Consider the following 25,753-nt stretch of genomic DNA (forward strand, 5'->3'; position numbering starts at 1 on the left):
CATGCGTGTTTATGAATGTAAATCGGGGATCTGCAATTAGCGGGACCTCCAGCTGTTGCAAAACTACAAGTCCCATCATCCCTCTGCCTCTGGGCGTCATGCTTGTGGCTGTCGGAGTCTTGCTATGCCTCATGGGAGTTGTAGTTCTGCGACAGCTGGAGGTCCGCTAATTGCATATCCTTGATGTAAATTGTCGTCAGGAGGATGTACCACTGCCTTTAAATGCGGGGGATGTGCGTGTCACATAGGCTGTGCGTTAAGGCTGGGTTCACAGTGGAGCGGCTACGAGAACCGGATGTGATTTGCACTGCAGTGCAAATCACATGCGATCTCTGTGCGATGCGAGTTCAGCCATACAGATAGTATACAGATAGTATACAGATAGTATGGCTGAATTCGCATCGCACCCGCCGCAAACTCGCACAGGACCCTTTTTTTGGTCCGCAGCAGAATCGGATCGCATGGGTGTTCACACCATGCGATCCGATTCCTGTCCGAGTTTGCAGATCGCACTGCGATATGCGAACTGATCTGGGGGTGTCATTAAGGTTTCACTGACACTCCCAGCAGTCCGCATAGGGCAGTGTGAACTGCCGGCGGGAGGCATGCGATGCGGGAACCCGCCGCGGATTTGCGGCGTTCCCGCATCACTGCAGTGTGAACCCGGCCTTACAGTTGTGAAATCCTGACCCGCCTGTATAAACGGTTTTGTTTCAGCCCCGTGTGCGTGACCTCTAATATCTAAAAGCAGAAATTTACATTGTTGGGTTTGTTTTTTTACAGTAAAGAGACTTGGATGTTAAACACGTGTTGCTGCGTGTTGCTGCGTGTTTCTGCGTGTTGCTGTACACGGACGCTGCACGGATCTGTAATTCCTCATTAACCAATCACTTTGTCTCTTACAGAAAAGCAGGGACCTGAAAAGAAACGAATCAAGAAGGAACCTGCTAACCGGAAGTGTGCTTTACCTTTTGGCATTGGACTTTCAGGGATGCGGGCCGGGTACCCTTTATCAGAGAGGCAGCAGGTCGCCTTACTTATGCAGATGACAGCAGAAGAATCTGCAAACAGCCCAGGTAACGCACATCGGGGGAGGGGAGGAGGGGCTGTTCTGGATTATGTTTGTCATCAATGTAAATGGCGGATCTTACAGAATAATGAAAGCCGATCGGTGCTCTGTAATAACATGAAACGTGTTTGGTAGAGCTGGTGGTGGGTGTGACACACAGCCTGCATCTGTGGTCAGGGTGCCTCCATATACTATTACAGCAACATTTTCCGTGCGTTTGGCGGCTTCTCCTTCACACATACAGAATCTTTCATACTCCTGGGATTGGTACGGGAAGAGGTGACTATTTTATAGGATGACGTCACATGGCGCACAGACTGCTTTATACCTTTTTTTCTTTCCCTAAGAGCCCATTCACACCAAATGCATCAAAAACGCATGGAATGCAGGTTATATTGGTTCCAATGGCATAGCTCACACCAGTGCAGCGTTTTCCAGTGCGTGTCCTTTCCAGAAAAAGTACAACTTGCTGTGTCGTCCCCCCCCCCCCCCCAAGTACAGAACTGTACTGGAAAACGGTACAAAACATCAAAAACTCTCCGGACCCCCCGTACAGCGGGTAAAGAAATCGAATGCATCCGGAAACGGAACAAAAATGCACATTCTGAAATGCATTGGGAACGGGTCTGGAGGACCTTATTTGGGGTGTGAAGGGCACTTAGGGCTGGTTCACACCACAATTTCACACTTACTGGATGCGTTTTTGATGCGTTCCAGTGCTTTTTTTCCTCAGTTGAGGATATGCGCATTCTGATGCGTTTTGCTGTGTTACAACCTGAAAAAATGCAGCATGTTCTACTTTTGACTTCACTGGTGTGAACTAGGCCATTGGGATTCAGGTTAGTAATATTTGGGCAGAAAATCTTTAAAAAAAATAAACATGTTATACTTAGTCTCTGTAATGGTTTTGCACAGAGCAGCCCGGATCCTCCTCTTTTCTGGTCCCCCACCGGCACTCCTGAGTCCTCCTTCCTGCCAAGTACCGCCAGAGCAAAGGGCTTGCTATGGGCCATCCGAGCAGAGCCGATGTTCTGCATTTACATATGACCACGACCCAGCCCTGCCCCCACTCTTGTCATAGGCTCACTGTCTGTGATTGACAGCAGCATCAGCCAGTGGCTCCCACTGATGTCTCAGCCAATGAGGAGAGAGTGGTCTCAGAGCCGAGGCGCTCGTGCACATGATTGGACTGAAATGGGGCTCGGTTAAGTATTTGGGGCTGCTGCAGTTTTTTTTTTTTTCCTTCATGCATGGAATACATGGAGGTAAATAAACTTTGAGCCTTTAGAACCATGTTCTCCCTGTGCCTGTGTGGGTTTCCTCCGGGTACTCCGGTTTCCTCCCACACTCCAAAGACATGCAGGTAGGTTAATTGGCTTCTGTCCAAAATTGGCCCCTAGTATATGAATGGGGACCTTGGATTGTGGCTCCTTGAGGGTAGGGACCGATGTGAGTGATCAATGTACAGGGATAGGGGCAATTGTAGACACTCACTCAGGTTGAACTGGATGGACTGGTGTCTTTATTCAACCTTACTAACTATGTAACCACCTTAAATGCTGTCCGTGTATTTTTGATGCAGAATAAAAACGCACTGGACTGCATCTGGTGTGAACAAGCATTAAAGTGGAGCTCCACCCAAAAGGGGAAGCTCCATTTGTCTAACTCCTCCCCCTAACTCTTCTGTTTGTAGCTGCAGACTTGAAATTCTTTGAGGGCATTTCAGCTCCGCTTTAAAGTGTTAATGGAAGGTGAAATCTTCTGGTTCCTTCACTGCCTTAACTAATAATACAGTTGCTTGGCGCTCATGTGGATCTAATGGTGACCGCACATCTATCAGTATGATCCCTTGATGCCAATAAATTGATCATATTAAAATATTGCAAACCAGGGACCCTCCATTCATTTGCGTTAGGCCCCTTTCACACTGGGATGGTGGGTGCGTCGGCGGTAAAGCGTCGCCATTTTTAGAGGTGCTTTACCATCAATTTTACCCCCCACTAGTGGCCAAGAAAGGGTTAAAACCACCTGCAATGCACTGCTTTGCCGGCGGTATAGCCACACTGCCTATTGATTTCAATGGGCAGGAGCGGTGGAGGAGGGGTATACAAACCGCTGCAAAGATGCTGACTTTTTTTAAGCCTTCTGCCAGCGGACCGCTCCAATGTGAACGCCCTCGGGGTATCGCATTGGAAGCACAGCAGCGCCTCTTTTAGGGCGCTTTGCAGGCGCCATTCTTAACGCCTGCAAAGCGCCCCAGTGTGAAAGGGGTCTTAGAGGAGTCTGGACAGATTTCCGTTCTGCCGTGTTGATCGGTCCTGGCAGAATTTGGTGAATAGCAGTTGATCGCATCCACCATCTGTGTGCCGGAGAACCAATTCACAGCCACATCCGCATTGTCCACCAAAATATTTGTTATCGATCGTAAAGTTCAGAGCAATACAGTTGGTCTCGTTTATGGATAAGTCGCTTATTGAATATTTTAGAAGGTGATGAATCTGTTCCGATTGCTCGGACGTAGATCGATCACAGATCTGTGTGTGGACACTTTGCTTCCATGCGTTCAGTCATTGTCGCCTGTATAACGCACATTCGGTGCTGCGACTTCACATGCATGCTTGTTGCTGGTCGGTGATGAGAATATTGAAGTCAGATAATCGGCGTTGGGCTCGTAGTCTATTCAGTGCAGCTTTTATTAGAAGACATTAGGAGTGCTCAGCCCAACGCATTCCAGCAGCTGGCATTTCCTTCAAAGAAAACCCCCCCCCCCCCCCCCCCCATTGTCTAATATTTTTTTTTTTTTATAGCTCTGTTGACTTCAAAGGAAGAACATGTTCTGTACTCTGTCCAAAGTAGCTGCTGGCGACTGAGGAGTGGCTGCTGAATCCTCCATTACATTCTCATGTTTGGCACAGGAAGCCACGGCGTGTTTTCACCGATTAGACCGGTCTGTGTCTCTTACTAAACCCACAGCAGCAAAATCAGTTCTGTATATACAGTACAGCATGCTTGTTATACCTACTGTGGAGCCTAAGGGGTTAATCCTCTGCATTGTGTAACAAGGCTGTTTGATCCTGTCTTCTCTGATAGAACAGAGCCTTGGAGGCACTCTGCACATGCTCATTTTGGTTTATACTGCTAGAGGTTTTTTTTTTGGGGGGGGGGGTGGGGTGGGGTGCCTGTGACCAGCACAGGGCCAATCAGCACTGTCCAGGCAAAGTCGGGAGTCACGAAACCTCAAAGGACAGCAAGAGCAGTATGAAAACTCCTACAAGCTTTAACCAGATACTGATAGAAGTCGCAAGATGGTTATATACTGCTGATGAGTAAAGGTATTTTGCAGGTTAAAATTTATCAAAATTGCATTTCCATGTTCTTTGTACTGTGGGAGTGCGGGCTCCTGGCGAGTGCCTGACATGTTCATTGCTCTGAGAGAAGCGCACATTCACAGAAGCCTTGATGTTTTGTGAATAATACAAAGGCTTCTGTGATTAGGCAGGAGGGGCATGCAGCGCTCAGAAGGATCAGCATCATTTTCCCAGAACCACAGCAATAGCTGACTTCCAGGAGTACTATAAAACTGTCCTATAAATAGGAGATTAAGCCCAGGTGGTGTCATGCACCTCACTGGACTTAATTCAGTGTACCGACCTTCATTTTCTACAAAATTCAGAATTCCTGGAATTCAGCTTTAATCGGCTAAACAGCGGCCTCTGCATTCAACAGGTAAGAGGATCGTTTTTCAGCTGCTGCATTTCCTGACTATATATAGCTGCAGGATGTGTAACACCAAAAATAAAAATCTGTATTTTTTGCTAGAAAATGAAGAATCCTCCAAATATATATGAAGATGTATTGCGGTCAGAGCGGATATTTGTGGGGCCCCTTCTGGACCTGATGAATTTTGATCTCATGTATTGTGTGTGGCCTGTTGACATTAAACTATTCTTGTAGTCTGCTGTGCTTTAAAAGGGAAACCGTTTCAATCGATGGTGCGAGCGAAATCTTCCCGTCACACAGGGGATTGGTTGTCGGTTTTGTGTTGCTGAGCGGCGCGGATTTGAGGTCGGATTATTCCTGCCGGTGACTTTCCACGAATGCTGCAAAGAAATGTTCCTCTGTCTTCTGTGCTGCTTTTCCCGATCTTTTCCTGAAAACACATCTTGTGAAACCTTCAGAAAATATCCGCCGTTTAACAGAACCGCTTTCTAAGAGGAAGTGGCAGTTTGTGTTGTGCAAGCCTTTGTGGTGAATGTAAAGTTTTGTAGCTTTGCCCCCACAGAGAGATTCCTGACATTCTCCGGAGGAGAGAAAAAATCCGACCGACGCCGGGAGAAAAACAATGGAGGCCAAAATGTGGTGCAAGTGCTCCCCCTTGTGTGCAATCCACCTACTGCAGCAGTAAATAAGTTTTTACATTTATGGCCTTTGTCTGCAGCCATTGAACAATTATTTGTCAAAAGATAAAATGGGTTTATCTGAAGTGTGTTTAACCCCTTCAATACCGGGCACTTTTCATCCCCTTCCTGCCCAGGCCAATCTTCAGCTTTCAGCGCTGTCACACTGACAATTGATCGGTCATAGAACAATGTACACACAGGACATTTTTATCATTTTTTTTTTCATACAAATAGAAATTTCTTGGTGGTTTTTAATCACTGCTGGGTTTTTTATCCTTTGCTAAAAAAAATAAGTCTGATAATTTTGGGGTGAAAAAAGCATTTTTCTTTGTCAGTGAATTTCCTAAAGTAATTTTTCTCCTTCACTGATGTGCGCAGATGAGGCCGCACTGGTGAGCAAGGATAAGCACTGCCCTGATTACCTGTACAGTCTCCCCTGCGAGGAGTTGATGCTGATCGGCCCTCCTTGCCTCACTGTCGGTGTGCGGCGAGGAGAGCCGATAAACAGCACTTCTGTTTACATGTTGATCATCTGTGATTGGACACAGCCAATCACATGGGTAAAGAGCCGCATCATCAGATCCGTCAACGCGCCCTAGGGCTATGGCGCGACCGCCATTGCCGCACTGGCCCCCTCAGCACAAGCCAGCGGTGACACTGGGGTGACGTCATATGACGGCGCCCCACAACAAGAGGGGATCCCGCCCCCGCGCTGTCATTTTACTATATGGTGGGCAGGAGTTGGTTAAGTCGAATAATTATAATAAGTCGAATAATTTCAATGAGATTTTAAGAACAGCGGGAAAACCTGCAAATGAGAAGGTGCAGTTCATGCATTAGATTTTAAAGAGCAGTTGGGTTAATTTGTGATTGGTCCGTTTCCTGAAACCTGACCAAGATATGCAAATAGTGATAGTTTCCTCTTCATCTTTCTCATGATTTCTTAGAACCGCTTCCATCTGTAATATCCAGTGAAGCCGTTTATAAATTTCTCTTTACTGATTTGCTGTTCCTCTATCCAGCGCCTCGGGAACCCTAAATGTGCTTTTCTCAGCTTCCCTGGTTGCTTCCTCTGGCCCCGCCTCACTCCTGGCTCCTGTCTATGATTGGCGAGCAAATGAAGGGAGGAGCTGGACCAGACCACCAATTGGAAAGTTTGTTGAGGTCTCCTGTCAAAACTTGGTACACACCCCCCCCCCCCCCCCCCAAAATTACATGCCAAATGTGGCCGGGGGGGGGGGGGAGATTGGTTGTGCTTAAAGCAGAACCTCGCCTTTTGGGCGGAGCTCCACTTTAAAGGAATTTATTGACATTTGATATGCAGTTTTTTCTAAATCTGCTTACAGGAAACGGAGGCAAGAAAATTGTCATCCTGAAAAATGCTGACCTCTCTGAAATGTTTGTCTGGCTGTCTAATAGGGATGCACCGATACACTTCTTTTTTTTTTTTTTTTTTTGCGCTTTTTTAATGCAAAATGTGTTAATATATACAGTACAGACCAAAAGTTTGGACACCCCTTCTCATTCAAAGAGTTTTCTTTATTTTCATGACTATGAAAATTGTAGATTCACACTGAAGGCATCAAAACTATGAAGTGACACACGTGGAATTATATACTGAACAAAAAAGTATGAAACTGAAAATGTCTTATATTCTCGGGTCTTCAAAGTAGCCGCCTTTTGCTTTGATTACGGCTCCGCCCACTCTTGGAATTCTGTTGATGTCGCCTGAAATGGCTTTCCAACAGTCTTGAAGGAGTTCCCAGAGATGCTCGGCACTTGACCTTTTGCCTTCACTCTGCGGTCCAGCTCACCCCAAACCATCTAGATTGGGTTCAGGTCCGGTGACTGTGGAGGCCGGGTCATCTGCGCAGCACCCCATCACTCTCCTTCTTTGTCAAATAGCCCTTATACAGCCTGGAGGTGTGTTTGGGGTCATTGTCCTGTTGAAAAATAAATGATGGTCCAACGAAACGCAAACCATATGAAATAGCATGCCGCTGCAAGATGCTGTAGTCGCCATGCTGGTTCAGTATGTCTTCAATTTTGAATAAATCCCCAACAGTGTCACCAGCAAAGCACCCCCACACCATCACACCTCCTCCACCATGCTTCACGGTGGGAACCAGGCATGTAGAGTCCATCCGTTCACCTCTTCTGCGTCGCACAAAGACACGGTGGTTGGAACCAAAGATCTCAAACTTGGACTCATCAGAGCAAAGCACAGATTTCCACTGGTCTAATGTCCATTCCTTGTGTTCTTCAGCCCACACAAGTCTCTTCTGCTTGTTGCCTGTCCTCAGCAGTCGTTTCCTAGCAGCTATTTTACCATGAAGGCCTGATTTCACACAGTCTCCTCTTAACAGTTGTTCTAGAGATGTGTCTGCTGCTAGAACTCTGTGTGCCATTGACCTGTTCTCTAATCTGAGCTGCTGTTAACCTGCGATTTCTGAGGCTGGCGACTCGGATGAACTTCTCGTCCGCAGCAGAGGTGACTCCTGGTCTTCCTTTCCTGGGGCGCTCCTCATGTCAGCCAGTTTCTTTGTAGTGCTTGATGGTTTTTGCCACTTGGGGACACTTTCAAAGTTTTCCCAATTGTTCGGACTGACTGACCTTCATTTCTTAAAGTAATGATGGCCACTCGTTTTTCTTTACTTGGCTGCTTTTTTCTTGACATAATACAAAGTCTAACAGTCTATTCAGTAGGACTATCAGCTGTGTACTGTATCCACCTCCTACACAACACAACCGATGGTCCCAACCCCATTTATAAGGCTTGAAATCCCACTTATTAAACCTGTCAGGGCATACCTGTGAAGGGAAAACCATTTCAGGCGACATCAACGGAATGCCAAGAGTGTGCGGAGCCGTAATCAAAGCAAAAGGTGGCAACTTTGAAGACCCGAGAATATAAGACATATTTTCAGTTGTTTCACACTCACACTTTTTTGTTCAGTATATAATTCCACATGTGTTACTTCATAGTTTTGATGCCTTCAAGCGGAGGTCCACCCTAAAGTGGACCTCCGCTCATCGGAACCCTCCCCCCCCCCCCCCTCCGGCGCCACAATTGGCACCTTTCAGGGGGGAGGGGGGTGCAGATACCTGTACAGTACAGGTATTCTGCACCCACTTCCGGGATAGCTCTCTGCGGAAAGGGGCGTAGATTACGCCCCTTTCCGCAAGTGCCCCGCTGCCTGCTGGGAAAACACACAGATCCCAGAGGCAGCGGGGACCATCCTTATTGCGCACCGCGATTCGCGCATGCGCAGTAGGGAACCGGGAAATGAAGCCGAAAGGCTCAATTTCCTGATTCCCATACCCAAGATGGCGGCGGCAGCACCCGACAGACGATCTAGAGATCGGCTTCGGGTGCCGACATCGCGGGCGCGCTGGACAGGTAAGTGTCACTATTTTAAAAGTCAGCCGCTGCAGTATTTGTAGCTGCTGGCTTTTAAAAAAAAAAAAAAAAAAAACGCGGAGTCCCGGCGGACTCCCGCTTTAAGTGTGAATCTACAATTTTCATAGTCATGAAAATAAAGGAAACTCTTTGAATGAGAAGGTGTCCAAACTTTTGGTCTGTACTGTATGTGTAAAAATATTCACTAGCAAACAACTTTTCATGGTTTATCGTTTATAAAATAGACGTGAACAAAAAAAGCAGGGAAATAATAATGGAGATTAAGGCGTTAAGGCTGATTGGAGTAAATGAAGGGTTGATAAGGGATTAAACAGAGGAACATTTGTTCATCCCTTTAATCTGCAGATGAAGAGACAAAGATACAAAAAACAATGTTTCTATTTTAGTGTTTCAGTGGCTGAGCAATGTTGTTAATAAACCTTGACGGCTTCTCCTTTTATTTATTTTTTTTGACAGCTCCAATTACTGGACTTCTTTTAACACTTCAGCTGACAACAGGGGAGACCCGCTGACAGCTCAAAGAACCGAGCCTGAAAGTATCAGTGCATTGTACACGAGTACCGATACTTGTGCAAATACTCTGTATCGGCACAGATACCAGTATCGGTGCAACCCTACTGTCTAACTTTATATTGGCAGAAAAGGGCCGCATTGGCAACCTCCATGTTTCTCACTCATGTAGCGCGAGACCCCGAATACTCTCTCACATTATCAACCTACCTTTTTGTTTTCTAGTGGACACGACACCAAAGCATCCTTCTCAATCTGCAGTTGGCCAGAAGGGGACTCCTAACTCCGCCTCCAAAACCAAAGACAAAGTTAACAAGCGAAATGAGCGGGGGGAGACCCGTCTTCACCGGGCCGCCATAAGAGGCGACGCACGGCGCATCAAGGAACTCATTAACGAGGGAGCCGATGTCAATGTTAAAGATTTTGCAGGTAACAAATTGCATTTCATTTTGATTCTCCCTAGTGAAAGGGAGAACTTGTGTTTTTATGGCGCCGACTCTTGTGGGTGACGTAATAACTAAAGGTGAATCTTTCCGAGGACTGTCACTAAATAAAACTGACTACAGAGATATACATTTGGTAAAAAAAAAAAAATAAACTCTGACAGAAGTCTAGATATGTTATGGATTAGGCTGGCCATAGATGGATCATAATTTGCCCGGGTTCAGTAGTGACCAGACAAATTTCATTCCATGTATGGGCAGGCTGGTTTTACTGAAGTCAATCGTTGGACTTTAGTATAACCAGTTCTTCTTTTTGTTGTTTTTTTTTTTTTTCTCCCATGTGATCACTACTGGCGGCTATAGCTGCTGGCGGCGATCATTGTATTCTGATGGCTCACACTGCCTGCTGTCAGTACAATAGGATGGGATTCAAGGGGATTTGAGAAATTTCTCTCTTCCTAGCTACGGGTGGAAGAAAAGGAAGAAAGGAAAGAAAATTGCTCAACTCCCCCATCAACAGCCATTTTTCTTTCCTTTTCCTTCCACCCGTGACTGAGGGAAAGAAAATTGTATAATGTATGGTTTGCTTAAAGATTTTCTTCATGCAGACGATGTGACTGAGATGTGTAACATGGCATGCTTTATATTTAATCCTCCTCCGTCTGCTAACCAGATACAAGTGCCTGCAATGGGCTGGAAAGCCGTACACTATCACACCTCTAATATCAGGGCTTTTTTGTTACAAGCACCAATGTTGGGTGGAGTAGTTGTTGTGTCAGCAGCAGGACAAGACATTTGTAAGATTCCAAGATAGGGTCGGAGATTTCCTCGGGGTCTTGCAGCAAATACAATGAGCCACTCTAAGGAAAGGTCTTTTATTTATTTTTTACTGCTGGAAAGGGTTTCATTCTGTGACCGCGGCAGGTGATACTAAAAGCAATTACTAGAACACCTTTCATTAGTATACAGCCAGTATATGAAGGAAGGTTATTTGTAGGGATCAGCTGATATTATATTTTTTGGTACCGATATTTCGACCATCTCTCAGGCCCATATTCTGTGTAGTCGTTACCTGAAGTCAATGGTTTTGTGTCCTTTAGATGGTTCAGCCCTGTTTTGTTGTGTTTTGCAGGTTGGACGGCTTTGCACGAGGCATGTAATCGAGGATACTATGATGTGGGAAAACAGCTCCTGGCTGCCGGGGCAGAGGTCAACACCAAGGGCTTGGACGACGACACCCCCCTGCATGATGCGTCCAACAACGGCCACTTCAAGGCAAGCGCTTGTGTTAAATGCATTAGCATCTCATTCTGGGGTATCCGATTCAGATTACTTTATTGATCCAAAGAGAGATTATTAAATTGTAAATCTGCATCCCCCGGCTTACTCAAATCCGTGTTGCCTAACCCTTTCCTAACTAAAGAGTAGTCCAGAGATTCTAAACACCTGAATCTGTCTTGTCTTGGTTTAGTACCTCCTAGGCCTATTTACATTCACAGAATTAAAGCAAAATTCCAGACTTTTTTTTTTTTGTTAAATGTCAGCAGCTTCAAAAAGTGTATCTGTTGACTTTTACTAAACACACTGGCCTGTCCCACAATCCAGCAATGCGGCTGCACGTAGCCCGGCTCCTCTCCACCGTCTCTCCACGGTACCACCATTGAAACATCCAGCCCTGACAGCTTGCGTCTTCACGCCCGGGCACGCACTGCACATGCACAAATCACGCTGCGCTCTGCCAGTGGACAGGCCATCTTCTGGGACCTGTGACATGTTCCAGAAGATTGCCGAGAGGGAGAGGAGTCGTCGCCTAGGCGGCCCGTAGTCTGAAGTGGGACAGGGAGTCGCACTCAAAACTAAGCAACTGCCCTAAAAAATGACATGCTAAATGTGGCATGTAAGCCTCAGTTCACACAGGGGCGACTTCGCCGCCTGACAAGTCGCGCTCCGTTCTATACTATGTAACCGTTCTAATAGGAGCGACTCAAGTCGCTCCGACTTAAAAAAAAAGGTTCCTGTACTATTTTTGGGGCGACTTGCATTGACTTCTATACAGAAGTTGTTTTGCAAGTCGCCGCTGATCGTGTGCAGGTCGCGGCGCTGCGAGTTGTGCCGCCCCTGTGTGAACCGAGCCTAAGGGGCGAGGAGTGCTTAGAGCGGAAGCTCCACTTTTGGGTGAAACTCCGCTTTAAATAAAATACAAATCAGTGGTTTTCATTTTTTTTTCATACAGATCTGCATACATGTGGCTGTAAGAAATGCAGATTTTCCTTTTTTTAACACTTTCCTTATTACACAGCAGGCAAGTATAACATGTTTGTTACTAATAGAAAGAAAAAAGACTTTACAATCACTTTTTTACCAAATTTGCGTGCGGTCGTGAAATGACGACAAACTTCAGCACCCTATTTTTCAATAGGTGGTGCTTTTTAAAAGCCCCCTATAGGTCATCAGTTTAGTGTTAGAGGATGCCTGATGCTAGAATTGCTCACTCCGACCTGGGCGACGTTATGTACCGTGTATTTCAAGCAACGTTTTCATGCATCGGCGCCCCAGACATGTGTTTACGTACGTGTGTGTATATGTAAAGGTAGGGGGGCTTCAAATTTTTTTGGGGGAGGATTTTATATGCTTGGGGGTGACTAATTTTTTTTTTTTTTTTTTTTTTTTTTTTTTTTTTTTACAATTGAGAAAAAACTTGCTTTTTATTTTTTTTACATCACAAATTGATGAATGTGGTGATATTCAGGTCACAGGTGAGACCCAGGGGGGTGGTAACAATCCGAGCGCCAGTGCAGCCACCAGACCGCTTCCATCTGACAGGCGGGAGTCTGCTTGTCATACAGAATATACACACAATCTTGGTGGAGGCAGCTACTGGGAATGTGTAACCCCCCTCCCCCTCCACTGTCAGGTCCATATAACATACCAACTGGTCATTGAAAGGGTTAAAGGACAACTCCACCATTGTAAAAATCGGCTGTAATGATTCCATTTTGCTTGTTTCCATGAACTTGAGAAGCCATATAAATACTGTCCAAGAACATTCCATGGTCAGCTGTACAGATGTTCTTCAGCAGTGTTATTTTTAAAGCGGAGGTCCACCCTGAAGTGGACCTTCCGCTCATTGGAACCCTCCCCCCCTCCGGCGCCACAATTGGCACCTTTCAGGGGGGAGGGGGGTGCAGGTACCTGTACAGTACAGGTATTTGCACCCACTTCCGGGATAGCTCTCTGCGGAAAGGGGCGTAGATTACGCCCCTTTCCGCAAGTGCCCGCCCCTTTCCGAAAGTCCCCCGCTGCCTGCTGGGAAACACACAGATCCCAGAGGCAGCGGGTCCATCCTTATTGCGCAGCGCAACTCGCGCATGCGCGGTAGGGAACCGGGAAATGAAGCCGAAAGGCTCCACTTCCTGATTCCCATACCCAAGATGGCGGCGGCAGCACCCGAGAGACGATCGAGAGATCGGCTTCGGGTGCCGACATCGCGGGCGCGCTGGGCGGGTAAGTGTCGCTATTTTAAAAGTCAGCAGCTGCAGTATTTGTAGCTGCTGGCTTTAAAAAAAAAAAACGCGGACTCCCGCTTTAATGCTTCCACAGGCTTGGGGTCTGTATAGTTGGTTAGGTTGGATAACTACACCAGTCCTTCCATTTCAAGATAGACCGGCATTGGTTTTGTATTGATGGCATCAATTGGTCGTAATTTTGAGACTGAGATTTAGCTTTTTTCTTTTTCTTTTTGTTATATATATATATATATATATTTTTTATTATTTGTCGGGTACGTTTGACCTGTTTGAGAAGGTTTTGTACTTCCATAGACTTGTATAAGAACATCAAACCCATGTGGTGTGTAGAAAAGTCCATTGACACAAGTCCTCAAATCTCAACTGCCATATGTACTGTTCATTTAAAGTCAATGGGACTTTGTTGATCTGCCTTCCAAAGAATACAGGAAAGTGCCTGTCGGCATCGGCCCATAGAAGGTTTGCTCCTAATCACGCACTTTTCTTCTACTTCTCTTACCTCCCGGCTCCCCCTTCTCTCTCCCTCATGTTTTCTCCTCTCCCACTTGTCTTTAATTGACCCCTTTTGTATGTTTTAATGTTTAAATCAAAGTTTCAGAAGTTGAACCTTTTGCCATTCAAGTAACTGTCTAAAAGACTTCTCCAATGGTGTGGTCTCATAGACTGTTATCTACATTCCAGGTTGTAAAGCTACTGTTGCGGTATGGAGGGAATCCTCATCAAAGTAATCGGAAGGGCGAAACCCCTTTAAAAGTTGCAAATTCTCCAACTATGGTTAATCTTCTCCTGGGCAAGGGTACCTACACCTCTAGTGAAGAGAGCTCGACTGGTAAGTGGAAAGGAGTTTAAACATTTTGCTCTCTAAAGTGCAAGTATATCTTTTGAGCGAACGTTGCTAAGCAACCAAAGTTTAATGAAATCCCCAGGATTCTAAAGGGTTTAGAATAACTGGATTTGGGTTCTTATTCCTTCGTGGCACAACATGCCCATCCTTTCCTTGTGCCAAGTAGTGATTTTAAGCAGGCCGTCCTGTGTTCTCCATGTAGTTACATTAAAGTAGTTCTAAACGCAAGTTGTTGTTGTTTTTACCTTTTTTAAAGAACTCCTCCAGGTTTTCACACAATTTACTTTGTTTAGGTCAAGCTTATCCAAACGAACGAATGTCCATCACTGACCTGCGGGGCTGCTGGATGTGCAGTATATACTGTATGTAGCTGCGGCTCAGTATACGGCATACTGCACTGTGTTCTGGGTTTGAGCCGAGACTTCCTGGCTGAGTCAGAGAGGAGGGCTGATGTCACAAACTCAGCCAATCAGAGGAAGCTTTGTATTCATTAAGGCTACTTTCACACTGGGGCCGGGGTCTAGTTTTATCAGCGCTTCACCGTTGTTCTAGCGGTGCATTTCGGCTGTTAGCGGGACACTTTTAAACCCTAGATTTGCAGGAGCTGCCAATTCATTTCAATGGGCAGGGCATTTTGATAGCGGTGTATACACCGCTCCCAAACTGCCCCTAAGATCCTGCTTGCAGGACTTTTTCAGAACGTCCCGCAAGTGCACCGCCTCAGTGTGAAAGCACTTGGGCTTTCACACTGGAGAGACCTAAGAGGCGCTTTATTTTTATTTTTTTTATTTTTTTTTTGCGCCTCAGTGTGAAAGGGTCTATGCATTTAGGTGAAAAAACATCTGACACTGCCTGCGCCCCCAGCCCCCCCCCCCCCCCCCCCGTTTTACTTACCTCACCCCTCAAAAATGCCGCTCTCGTCCCCCGACGTCCTTTCCACCATTCAGCTGATTGGCTGGAGTGGATGGGTGGAAAGCAGCGCAGCCATTGGCTCGCGCTGCTGTCAATCACATCCACTGGCTCGGGGGGCGGGGCCGTGTGATACAGCGAGCAGCTATAGCCGCCGGCTGTATCACGTGAGCGCGCCCGCAGATGCTTCTCACCATGCGAGGGAGCTCACATGAGCGTGAGAAGCACCTGCAGGAAGAAGCAGAGACAGCCTCCGAGGGACCCCAGAAGAGGAGGTTCAGGGCCACTGTGTGCAAAACGAGCTGCACAGTGGAGGTAAGTATAACATGTTTGTTTTTTTTGTTTTTTTAAATCACTTTACAACCCCTTTAAGGCAGAAAGTCTCAGCTCTGTCCTGGAACACATGGCGGTATTTAGCCGCAGCTACCTACAGTTTATACCGCACATCGTCTGCCTCACAGGTTAGTGAGGGACGTAGTTCGTTTAGGCCAGCTTGACCCACACAATATGTCAATTGTGTGAGAATCTGGAGTGCTTTAATGCATTTTCTGCATTAAGCTCCCTGGCGGTATGATTGTACCGCTTTGAGCATCAAAAATCTGACCATGTTCTGCATGGAAATTTGGCATTTTATACTGTAGGCCTGTAATTCTTAGGAATAACACTTCTGTCCAAACAAGAGTCTAGTAGACATCCCGGGTATGAAAGTTTGAAACACAAAATCATAAATTATAATAAATAACTATAAATTATTATAACCAATATAATAAAAATGATTCAATAATTTAATCAAATCAAAAACACTGAAATTTGCTCAGTTGCAGAATTGTCGCTGTCATTACTTTCAGTGTTTGGCGGATTTCCCCACGAATCGCAATCGCTCAATTCTGCAAGTGATTCTTGTTTATTATCGCTGTTTTCTAGCTGGTCTAAAACCACTTTTGATGAAGGGACACTTTTTGGTTGCTATGGACAGTTTCCAGGCAGAAACAGTATTTATAATATAAAACTGCATGAAGGGCGCACTGGACAAACCACAAGGGACAAAAGGGATGGGAAATAATTTGATACAGTAATGTATTCTTAGATTACATTACTGTATGCATTGTACATTTTGAACTTTTTGAATTTTGCTCCGTCCCCGTGAGTCTCATCGCTCGCACGGAAAGGAGCGCGGCACTGTGATAGATCCAGCGGGGGGACATCGCAGGATCCTGGGGACAAGGTAAGTAACTTTGCCTGGATCCTGCGATGCGATCCCGAGTGTGGCTCTGGGTTACCGCTTTTGGTACTGAAAATTCACCCCGATCCACACTCGGGAATACCGCTAAGTAGGTTAAGGTAGAAAGCCCTCCGCTTGCTATTTCCCCATCTCTAAAAATGTACCTTTTGCCCTCTATTGATCCAGCACTGAGCCTGGCTGCAGGTCTTCTCCCCTCTCTTCCTGTATTTACAGACTTCTCTGAGGGCAGTTTTCTCTCGATGCAGAGCTGTCCTGTCCACTCTTCTCCCCTATTCCTGTTTTCACAGAACAGAGGCAGCAATGGAAGCCATTGGCTGTCCATCAAATCCTCTGATGAGAGAGTTGGGGGTGGAGCCGAGCCACACTGTGTATGGATGCAGCAGCCTGGCTCGGGAGTGAGCCCACAAGTGTGCCCCTATAGCAAGCAGATTGCTATGGGGGCGCACACAGAAGACTTGTCAGCAATGAAGGGGACCCCGAAAGAGGAGGTAAGGGACTGCTCTGTGCAATACTATTGCACAGAGCAGGTAAATATAGCATGTTTTTATTTTAAAGAATAAAATTGATACTTTAATAATCAAGGAAGGAATTGGAAAAATAGATGTTGAAGGGTTTGCTTTTTGAACAGTCTGTACTGTGATGTACACGTTGGAAAGATCGGTCTGCTTCTCGTTTCACTACTGCCAGAAATTAAATGGCATCACCTGGCTGTGCAATGTTTAAATGATTGGCTGAATTGAATTAGAAAGGATGGATACATTAGTAAATGGATGTATTTCAACACTGTATTTAGCAATATGTCAACAGATTTATTCTAAGCTCTCAAGCGTGACTTGTTTGTGGGCAGATTTTTCCTAAGAGCTGCCCTAGTACTTCCAGGCATGTGTGTGAGCAAGCTCACCCGTTTTGTCCATTTCTTTTTAGTTAACTGTGTTCCTGAGGTTTTTTTGTTTTGTTTTTGATTTGCAGAAACTTCAGAAGAGGAAGATGCACCTTCATTTGCACCTTCCAGCTCGGTGGACGGCAATAACACAGACTCTGAGTTTGAGAAGGGCCCGAAACACAAAGGCAAACATCATCAGAATCCGTCAAAAAGTACGCCTGTTAAAGACGAGTACGAGTTTGACGAGGACGACGAAGAAGATCGTGTGCCTCCTGTTGATGACAAACATTTGCTGAAAAAAGAGTTTCGGAAAGAGGCTAAAGCGAACAGTCTTATTGCGAACAGTCTTATTGCTATTCCTAAAATGGAAGTAAAAACGTTTGTTAAAAATACAACTGCGCCAAAGAAAGCTGCTCGCCGTATCCTGTCGGACACTTCAGACGAGGAGGACAGTTCCATCACCATAGGGGCCCCTGAAAAGCTCTGCCTGTTGGCTCCTACCGTTCTACCGAGCAATAAAACCAGGGAGCAGCCTGTAGCAAAGCATAAAGAGAAAGGCAAAGTCAAAAAGAAGCGGAAGAAAGATGCAAAAACAAAGGAAGTAAAGTTTGAGAAGAAAAACGTATTTTGTTCCTCTGAAACTGAAAGTGAAAACTTAGAGAGTGACGTAGAAAATGATATACTTTCCTTAGAAAATTCAAACTGTATAAAAGACTCTGCCTTAGCATTGAAGGAGACTTCTTTGTTTAGCTCTCTTTCAGCATCTTCAGCATCGTCTCAAGGGAGTTTAGCATCACAGAAGCACAATGCTAATATCCCTGACCAGCACTCCAAGCACTGGAGAACGGACAATTGGAAAACTGTATCTTCCCCTCACTGGTCAGATGTTAGCTCATTATCGGACTCCACAAGGACACGGTTGACTAGTGACTATGATTACTCCTCGGAGGATTCCAGCGTGGAGTCTGTGAAACAAGTTAAAAAGAAACACGAGCACAAAAAGAAAAGCAATATGCATAACAGCATATACGAAAAGAACTCTTTTCATCTTCACGTTGACGGGGCAATTCCAAAACTAGATAAAGAAGGCAAAGTAGTGAAAAAACACAAAACTAAACACAAAAATAAAGAAAAAGGACAGGTGCAGGCTGGACAAGACATTAAAATCCTTAAAACCTTTTCTATCGACTATGACGACTCTAAACAAAAATCGGACAAGCCATTAAGTTTGGATGTTGACGTTCCCGAAAAATTAAAAGTATTAAAACATGAAAACGAGCACCTCAGGAAGGAGGACAAGCTTTCGAAAGTAAAATCTGAGAAAGAAGACTGGGGCTACCGGGATGAAAGTAGTAAGGTTACCAAAGAAGAGAAGTCATCAAAAAAGAATAAAGATGGCAAGGACAGTAGTAAACTTTTTAAAGAGGACAGAGACCGCTCTGGAAAAACAGAAAAAAACGTCAAAGAAAAATCCCCCAAAGAAGAAAAGAAAGTCCATAAAGAAGAAAAGAAGAAGAAAACGAAAGAAAAGTCCTCCAAATCTGAAAAGAAAAATGAGCTAAAAGAGGAGAAAATTCCCAAACCCGAAAAAGACAAAGGTTTCAAAGAAGAGAAGGCCAAGAAGGAAAAGTCTCACAAAGATGAAGCACCATTTGAAGAATTAAACAGCAAAACCAAATTTTTAGAAGAAGAAACAAAGTACAACACATCAGATGATCAGGATTTATGGATTTCTGAGATGTCCTCAGACTCTTCTTTTGACTTCAAAGCTGAAGATAGTTGGGACTCCTCCTTTGCAGACTTTAGAGAAAGCAAAAACGATGCCATCCCCAAGCTGATTGTAGAATCTATAAAGGAGGAAGTCAAGGAAAAAGACTCCAAAAACAAAGACCGGAGAGAATATGGAGACGCACAACCAGAGAAAGAGACTGTTGTAAAAAGAAAAGATCGAGACTCTACTGACAAAACTTCTGACAAAAAGAGAGATCAGGCAGATGCGCACAAAGCTGCCACCTTGTACACAGGTGAGCGTGAGAAGAAGAGGAAGGACTCTCTCGACTCCACTAAAACACGAAAAGAAAAAGATGTGGACTCCACGAGGAGGGATTCTTTGGGGAGCAAAGAACGGAGGGATTCTAAAACTAAACCAGAAGAACAGTATAAAGAAGACCTGAATGACCATGGATCAGAGACGTCTTTTAAAGACAAGTCAGAACCAGAGCCAATTACTAAGAATTCCGAGACACGGGAGAGGCATCACTCTGGCAAGGAAAGGAGGGACGTGGAGAAAAAGGAAAAATCGAAATCTGAAAAACATCGCGAGAAATCAAGAGATTCAGAAAAGCCTGAAAAACCCGACCGAAGTCAAAAAGAAAAAGAAACGGAGAAAGGGTGTCAAAAGAAGAAAGAGGAAAAGTACAAAGATAAGAAAGTTTCCTCTGAGCAGAAAACTGAGAAAAAAGAAAAGGATTTTGGGGACAAGAGAGATGACAAGAAGGCCAGAGGTAAAAACTGGTATAACATTGCGGACATCTTTACAGATGAGAGTGAAGAGGAGGATAATCTATTTATGCCAGGGTTCAAAATCTCCGAGGCCTATGTCAATGATCTGCACAGAATGGATAGTTATCATGAGCGGGAGAATCCTTTACAAGACAAAGAGCCTTCCCAGTCTGATAAACACCGAAGAAATTCCAATGAAAAACATTTGGGTGAAAAACAAAAAGATCGGGAACCAAAAGAAAAGAAGAAAGATAAAGGTCAGTCAGAATCGGGGAAGGAGAAGAAAGAAAAGAACACTGAAAAACACAAAGAGAAAAAGGATAAGGAGTCCCTTGACAAATACCGCAAAGACAGGGTGTCCGTAGATTCCAACCAAGACAAGAAGTCTAAACAAAAGGTACCAGGTGACAAAAGTGAAAAGAAACACCAGACTGAGGAGAAAATCAAAACCAAACACAAGGAGAAATCTGATAAAGATCACTTTAAAGATCGAAAGTCCTCTAAAGGTGATGCGGAGAAGAGTCTTCTGGAGAAATTGGAAGAGGAGGCCCTCAATGACTACAAGGATGATTCCAATGACAAAATCAGTGAAATCTCTTCCGACAGTTTTACTGATCGGGGCCAGGATGCTGGCCTTGGAAACCTGTTGGAAGGTGCTGTGGTGACCACTATAGATTCAGTAGAGGACAAATGTAAAGATTCCGTACCTGGTTTAGCAGAAAAGTTAAAGGAAAGAAATAGGCATTCTAGCTCCTCTTCAAAGAAAAGCCACGACAAGGATAAAGCACGAAAAGACAAGTCTGATAAGAAGGTTGAAAAACTGGATGATATGAGGGACACCTATAGCAGGAGAGAGTCCATACCGTATGATAAGGAGACTCCAACAGCAGATGGAGACACTTTCTCTTCATTTTCTGTTAAGACTGAAACTGAAGAGGAATTGGATAGAAGCATGGACTTTGTTTTTGGTTCTGAAAAAGAGAAGCACGATTCTGAAAGAGACTCCTTAAAAAAATCCGAAAAGGACAAAGCATACTCTTCTTCTGTTGTGAAAGAAAAGAAAAAGAAAGAGAAACATCGTGACAAAAGCAAAGATGACAAACACCGGGACAAACATTTGGAAGCTTTCTTTAAGCATCACAGGGAGGAGCAGAAACCTATGAGTAGAGAGAAGGACTCTCCATTAACTTCAAAAGAAAAATCTAAAGACGAGGTGGTAAGATTTGGTGATCTAAAAATCAAAGAAAGAACAAAGGATAACTATGAGAAAGAGACTGTTAAGATCCTGAATGGTACTGAGAAAGTCACCCTTAAGGATGCCAACAAGAAAGACAATAGGCCACGAGAAAAACTTCTTGGTGATGGAGATCTAATGATGACCAGTTTTGAAAGGATGCTGAGCCAAAAAGATCTTGAAATTGAAGAAAAGCATAAAAAGCACAAAGAAAGAATGAAGCAAATGGAAAAGATGAGGCACCGCTCTGGGGATCCGAAGCTGAAAGAAAAATTAAAATCGGAAGAACAGCGTAAGAAAAGTCTGGACTTGCCTGCCAAAAAACCTTTGGTAACGGATCCACTCCAAAAAGATAAGAAGTCTAAAGATTTATCATCCAGTGCAGCACCACCTGAAAATAAAGTCCCAGCCATTACTGGGAATGATTCGAAAGATTGGCTCAATGGTCCACAAATTAAAGAAGTGCTTACAGCTTCTCCAAGACCTGATCAAAATAGGCCAACAGGTGTCCCCACTCCTACATCTGTCATCTCTTGTCCAAGTTATGAAGAAGTCATGCAGACACCAAGGACCCCGTCTTGCAGTACTGAAGACTATCCAGATTTGATTTTTGATTGTTCAGATACTCAACACTCTTTGCCTGTGTCTGCAATGTCTATGAATGCCTGCTCCCCTACCTTTTTTGACCGGTATTCAGCAACATCTAGTGGCATGCCCGAAAACCCAAGTCAGACACCCACTAGGGTACCTTGTTCTGTGAATCGTAGCCGCTCTGTCTCTGTTGATATCAGAAGAGTTCCCGAAGAAGAGTTTCCTCCTTCAGAAATGAAATTTTACAGACAGCAGAGTGTTCCAGCAGCTTCTAGCTTCAGTTCACCAATGCATATGATGGATGAGAAGATCCAACCACTTGTTCCTGAAGAGAAATTCACATGCGGGTCTCCAAGCTACTTTTCACCAGACTACAGGGCAGCATCTCCAAGAGTTGACGATACTTCCTGTACACCCGCAGCTGTTGCCAGTATTGCTCCATCACCTGATCGTGGCTATTCAGCTGTTCAGGCAAAGTCCCCACCATTAGAAAGAGATGACTTGCTTGAGCCTTCTACAGAAAGTGCTATTCCTCCTGATCTTGGCCTGCCATGTGATTCTGCTGAAGCACAACAAGCTACAGAATCTATTTTATCCCAAGACCCAAGCTATTCACCACCCGAGTCTAATTTTCTGCAACAGGAACCAGCCTATTTACAGACTGATGATAACTTTATACCAAATGAAAATAGCTTTTCAGCAGCACCCGACTTTATGCCGGAAGAGGAGGAGGAACCACCTTATATGCACCAGGAACCTGCCTACATTCCTCAACAGACGGACTTTCTATCCCAGGAGCCAGAATATTTGCCTTCAGAGCCATCCTTTATGCCACAAGAACAGGGTTATGTTCTTCATCCAGGATCTAGTTTTCCTTCCACAGAGACTGCTTATTTGCCCCCTGAATCTGGATTTCATACCCCACATAGAGAAGCTTCTTTTTTACCCCCTGAACCTGCCTTTTTACCACCACCTACAGAATCTGGTTTCCTTCCACCAGTTGAAGAAAATACATTTAGCTCAACAATTTCTGATCAGAATTTAGAATGGGTCAGTCCACATAATAGAAATACAGACTCTGTTATCCCTCCAAGTTTAATGAGTAACCCCCCTGACCAACCTGAGAGCTGGTCAATGGCACCTGAGCTCTTAAAATCTCCTCCGAGATTCACTGAGTCACCGAAGAATTTTTGCTCACCTGAAAAATCTATTGCTGCTTCAGTTCCATTTATTTCTTCTGATTCACCTTATCCAGTTTCTCCCATTCCCTACCCCTTGTCCGAACCAGCCCCAGATGAACTGAAAGAGGATGTGGAAGAGGACCTGCCTCAGCCAGATGATCAAGGTCCATATGAATCTCCAACTCCTCTTACCAACTTTCTAAATAACTGTGATGACCTATCCAATGATCAACAGGCATTGGCTCCCGAGTCTCAACTAAATACAGAACCTCTAGAAGATACATTGGCCTCCGTTAAAGAAAGTTATGTGGAGCCCAGTGATGTTCAACCACCTACTCAAGATCCAGAACCATGGCCTGATCCATTTTCTTCAGCTGTGGAGGATCTGGATCTTGGACCATTTTCTCTGCCTGACCTTCCACTTCCTGTCAAAGAAGAAAATGATGCTGAGATCTGTGAACAGCCAAACAACATTGCAAGGAGTCCTGATGTTCCTCTTGATGTGTCCAATGAGGATGACAATGTTGAGGACAATGTTGAAATGCCTCAGGCTGAAACTGATCTCCCAGAGCCAATGACTCCTAAAGAAACAAATACTGTGGAAATGGAGGAACCAATACCTGAAGTTCAGGAGCAGAAAGATGACCATGCTGAAGAACCAACAATAGATACTGAAAAAGTATCCCATAATACAAAGCCAGTGTTTGAACCAACAAACTTTGCAATACCTTATGTACAACTGGAAACTCTTCAAGAAGTAGAGAATAAGGTACAGTCAAGCCTAAGTTCTTCTGCAGACACCTGCACTCCGGTGTTGCCAAAGCACATTGAGGCTGATGTGAAAGAAACTGAAAGTCAACCAGTGGAAAATGTTGCTAGTGAACCCGTTGTACAAGTCGAGGCCCCTCCAGTAAACCCTCCAGTAGAAGTTCAAGAGCAAATGCCAAAAATAACAGTCGATACTCCAAAACCCCCCAAAGTAGAAGAGATACCGCTACGGATGACTCGAAACAGGGCTCAGATGCTGGCCAACCAGAATAAGCAAAACACTTCCACGCCGGAGAAGGAACAACCTGTAGCAAACACACCATCCACCCGTGGAAAAGGTAAAGTCACAGAGGAGGAAGATTCCCAAACGCACCCCCGCAAGAGGAAGTTGCAAAAGCCCAATCAACTTCAGCAGCAGATAATCAGCACCACCAGTCAGCAGACGCGCGAGATGATCCAGCAGACCTTGGCGGCCATCGTTGATGCCATCAAGTTGGACGACATTGAGCCATATCATAGCGACAGGTCCAATCCGTACTTTGAATATTTGCAGATTAGGAAAAAAATTGAAGAGAAGAGGAAAATATTGTGTTACATCACTCCTCAAGCCCCTCAATGTTATGCTGAATATGTGACTTACACTGGCTCTTATTTATTGGATGGCAAACCTCTGAGCAAGCTTCACATTCCAGTGGTGAGTGCACCATCCTGCTCTTCCTCGGGATGATGGGGTTTAGGTGTGGAGGCTTTTATTTTTGTTGTGAATTTTAAAGACTCCTTCATTTTATTCGAATGCTTTCATGTCTGCTTTAAATGTCGGTGTCCTTAAAGGGATAGTACATCGTAGATGAGACGCAACTCAGACCAACCCAGCGCTTTGTGTGTATGGCCTCAGCCAGTGGCGCTCTGGCCAGGCCACAGATGCGTTCCGCCCCACCCATGATGACCATGCTTCCGGTGGGCAGGGCAGAAAGTGTCAGAGGGCGTGTCCAATGCAGCTTTGCTGAGGCCAATACACCATGTAAGCACTCGGTTGGTCTGAGCGGCGTCTCTTCTACGGTACACAACTGTATAAAGATCCTAAAAGTATAGGCCTTGTTCGGTCAATTGGTTAGCTAAATTGTTGAAATGTACCATCATCCAAAATTAAACAGAAAAAGGGTCAGGAGGCCTGGTTCCCATATCAGGCTCCCTAAAAACAGGAGTGAGCTAGCGGACTATCACGGTACATATAAAATGTTGACAACAAAATAATATAACCAGAGTAAACAAAACAAAACAATTTATTTAAATGGTAAAAACATTTCACAGTATAGAATTAGTACAGGTGGTGACGTATTTCTACTAGTTTCTCTCTAAATGAGCTTCATCAGGAAGTATATACGTCTGTAAAGAAACTTAAGTATAATACATTAAACAAGCATGTTTAGAATATAGTGTAACAACATATGAAAAGATAAAGGTAAATGACGCATAGTATGGCTCTTACCCCCAATGATGTACCAACACAGCGCCTAAAAGGCCCCGAAAGAGTCTCCCCTGGCGACTAGGGGAGGCATTAGAGACGGGCAAGCCGATATCTGAGTAGAAAAGTATGATATTAAATATCTTGGAGGATAGCCAATTGCATCCTAATTTAATAGGCCAAATAGTAGGGTTGAGCAGTCAATATACTTACAGAATATACTTTAAAATATACAATAATAATGTGATGAATAGTGATTAGAGTGCCAGTGCAATTATCAAAAAATTAGGTGGTTAACAATTACCACATTGTGTAAATAGACAAGAAAGAAGGGACATTAAAAGAGAAAAGTGAAAGCAAAAGGGGCTGTGTTGGTACCTCATTGGGGGTAAGAGCCATACTATGCGTTCTTTACCTTTCCCTTTTCATATGTTACACCATATTCTAAATGTTCTAAACATTCTTGTTTAATGTATTATACTTACGTTTTTTTACAGACGTATATTTTTCCTGATGAAGCTCATTTAGAGCGAAACTAGTAGAAATACGTCACCACCTGTACCAACTCTATACTGTGAAATGTTTTTACCATTTTAAATAAATTTTTTATTTTTTTTTACTCTGGTTATATTACTTTGTTAACATTTTATATGTACCGTGATAGTCCGCTAGCTCACTCCTGTTTTTAGGGAGCCTGATATGGGAACCAGGCCTCCTAACCCTTTTTCTACGGTACACAAACACATCTGGATCAGTGAACTCC

The 25,753-nt window shown here is 44.5% G+C and overlaps 1 protein-coding gene across 1 annotated transcript in view; it reads left to right on the forward strand.

The window, feature by feature from the left end:
- Window positions 1-25,753, forward strand: part of ANKRD11 (ankyrin repeat domain containing 11) — a gene marked incomplete in the record, with an annotated part of 181,987 nt that overhangs the window by 134,669 nt on the left and 21,565 nt on the right. The window contains 5 exon segments of the mRNA XM_077451033.1: window positions 906-1,076; window positions 9,626-9,829; window positions 10,976-11,118; window positions 14,052-14,199; window positions 17,336-24,219. Coding sequence (XP_077307159.1) covers window positions 906-1,076; window positions 9,626-9,829; window positions 10,976-11,118; window positions 14,052-14,199; window positions 17,336-24,219 — 7,550 coding nt within the window.

This window comes from Lithobates pipiens, unplaced genomic scaffold (assembly GCF_037356315.1).
Source record: "Lithobates pipiens isolate NorthernLeopardFrog02 unplaced genomic scaffold, aLitPip1_a1.2 Scaffold_10, whole genome shotgun sequence".
In the NCBI taxonomy this organism is placed as follows: domain Eukaryota; kingdom Metazoa; phylum Chordata; class Amphibia; order Anura; family Ranidae; genus Lithobates; species Lithobates pipiens.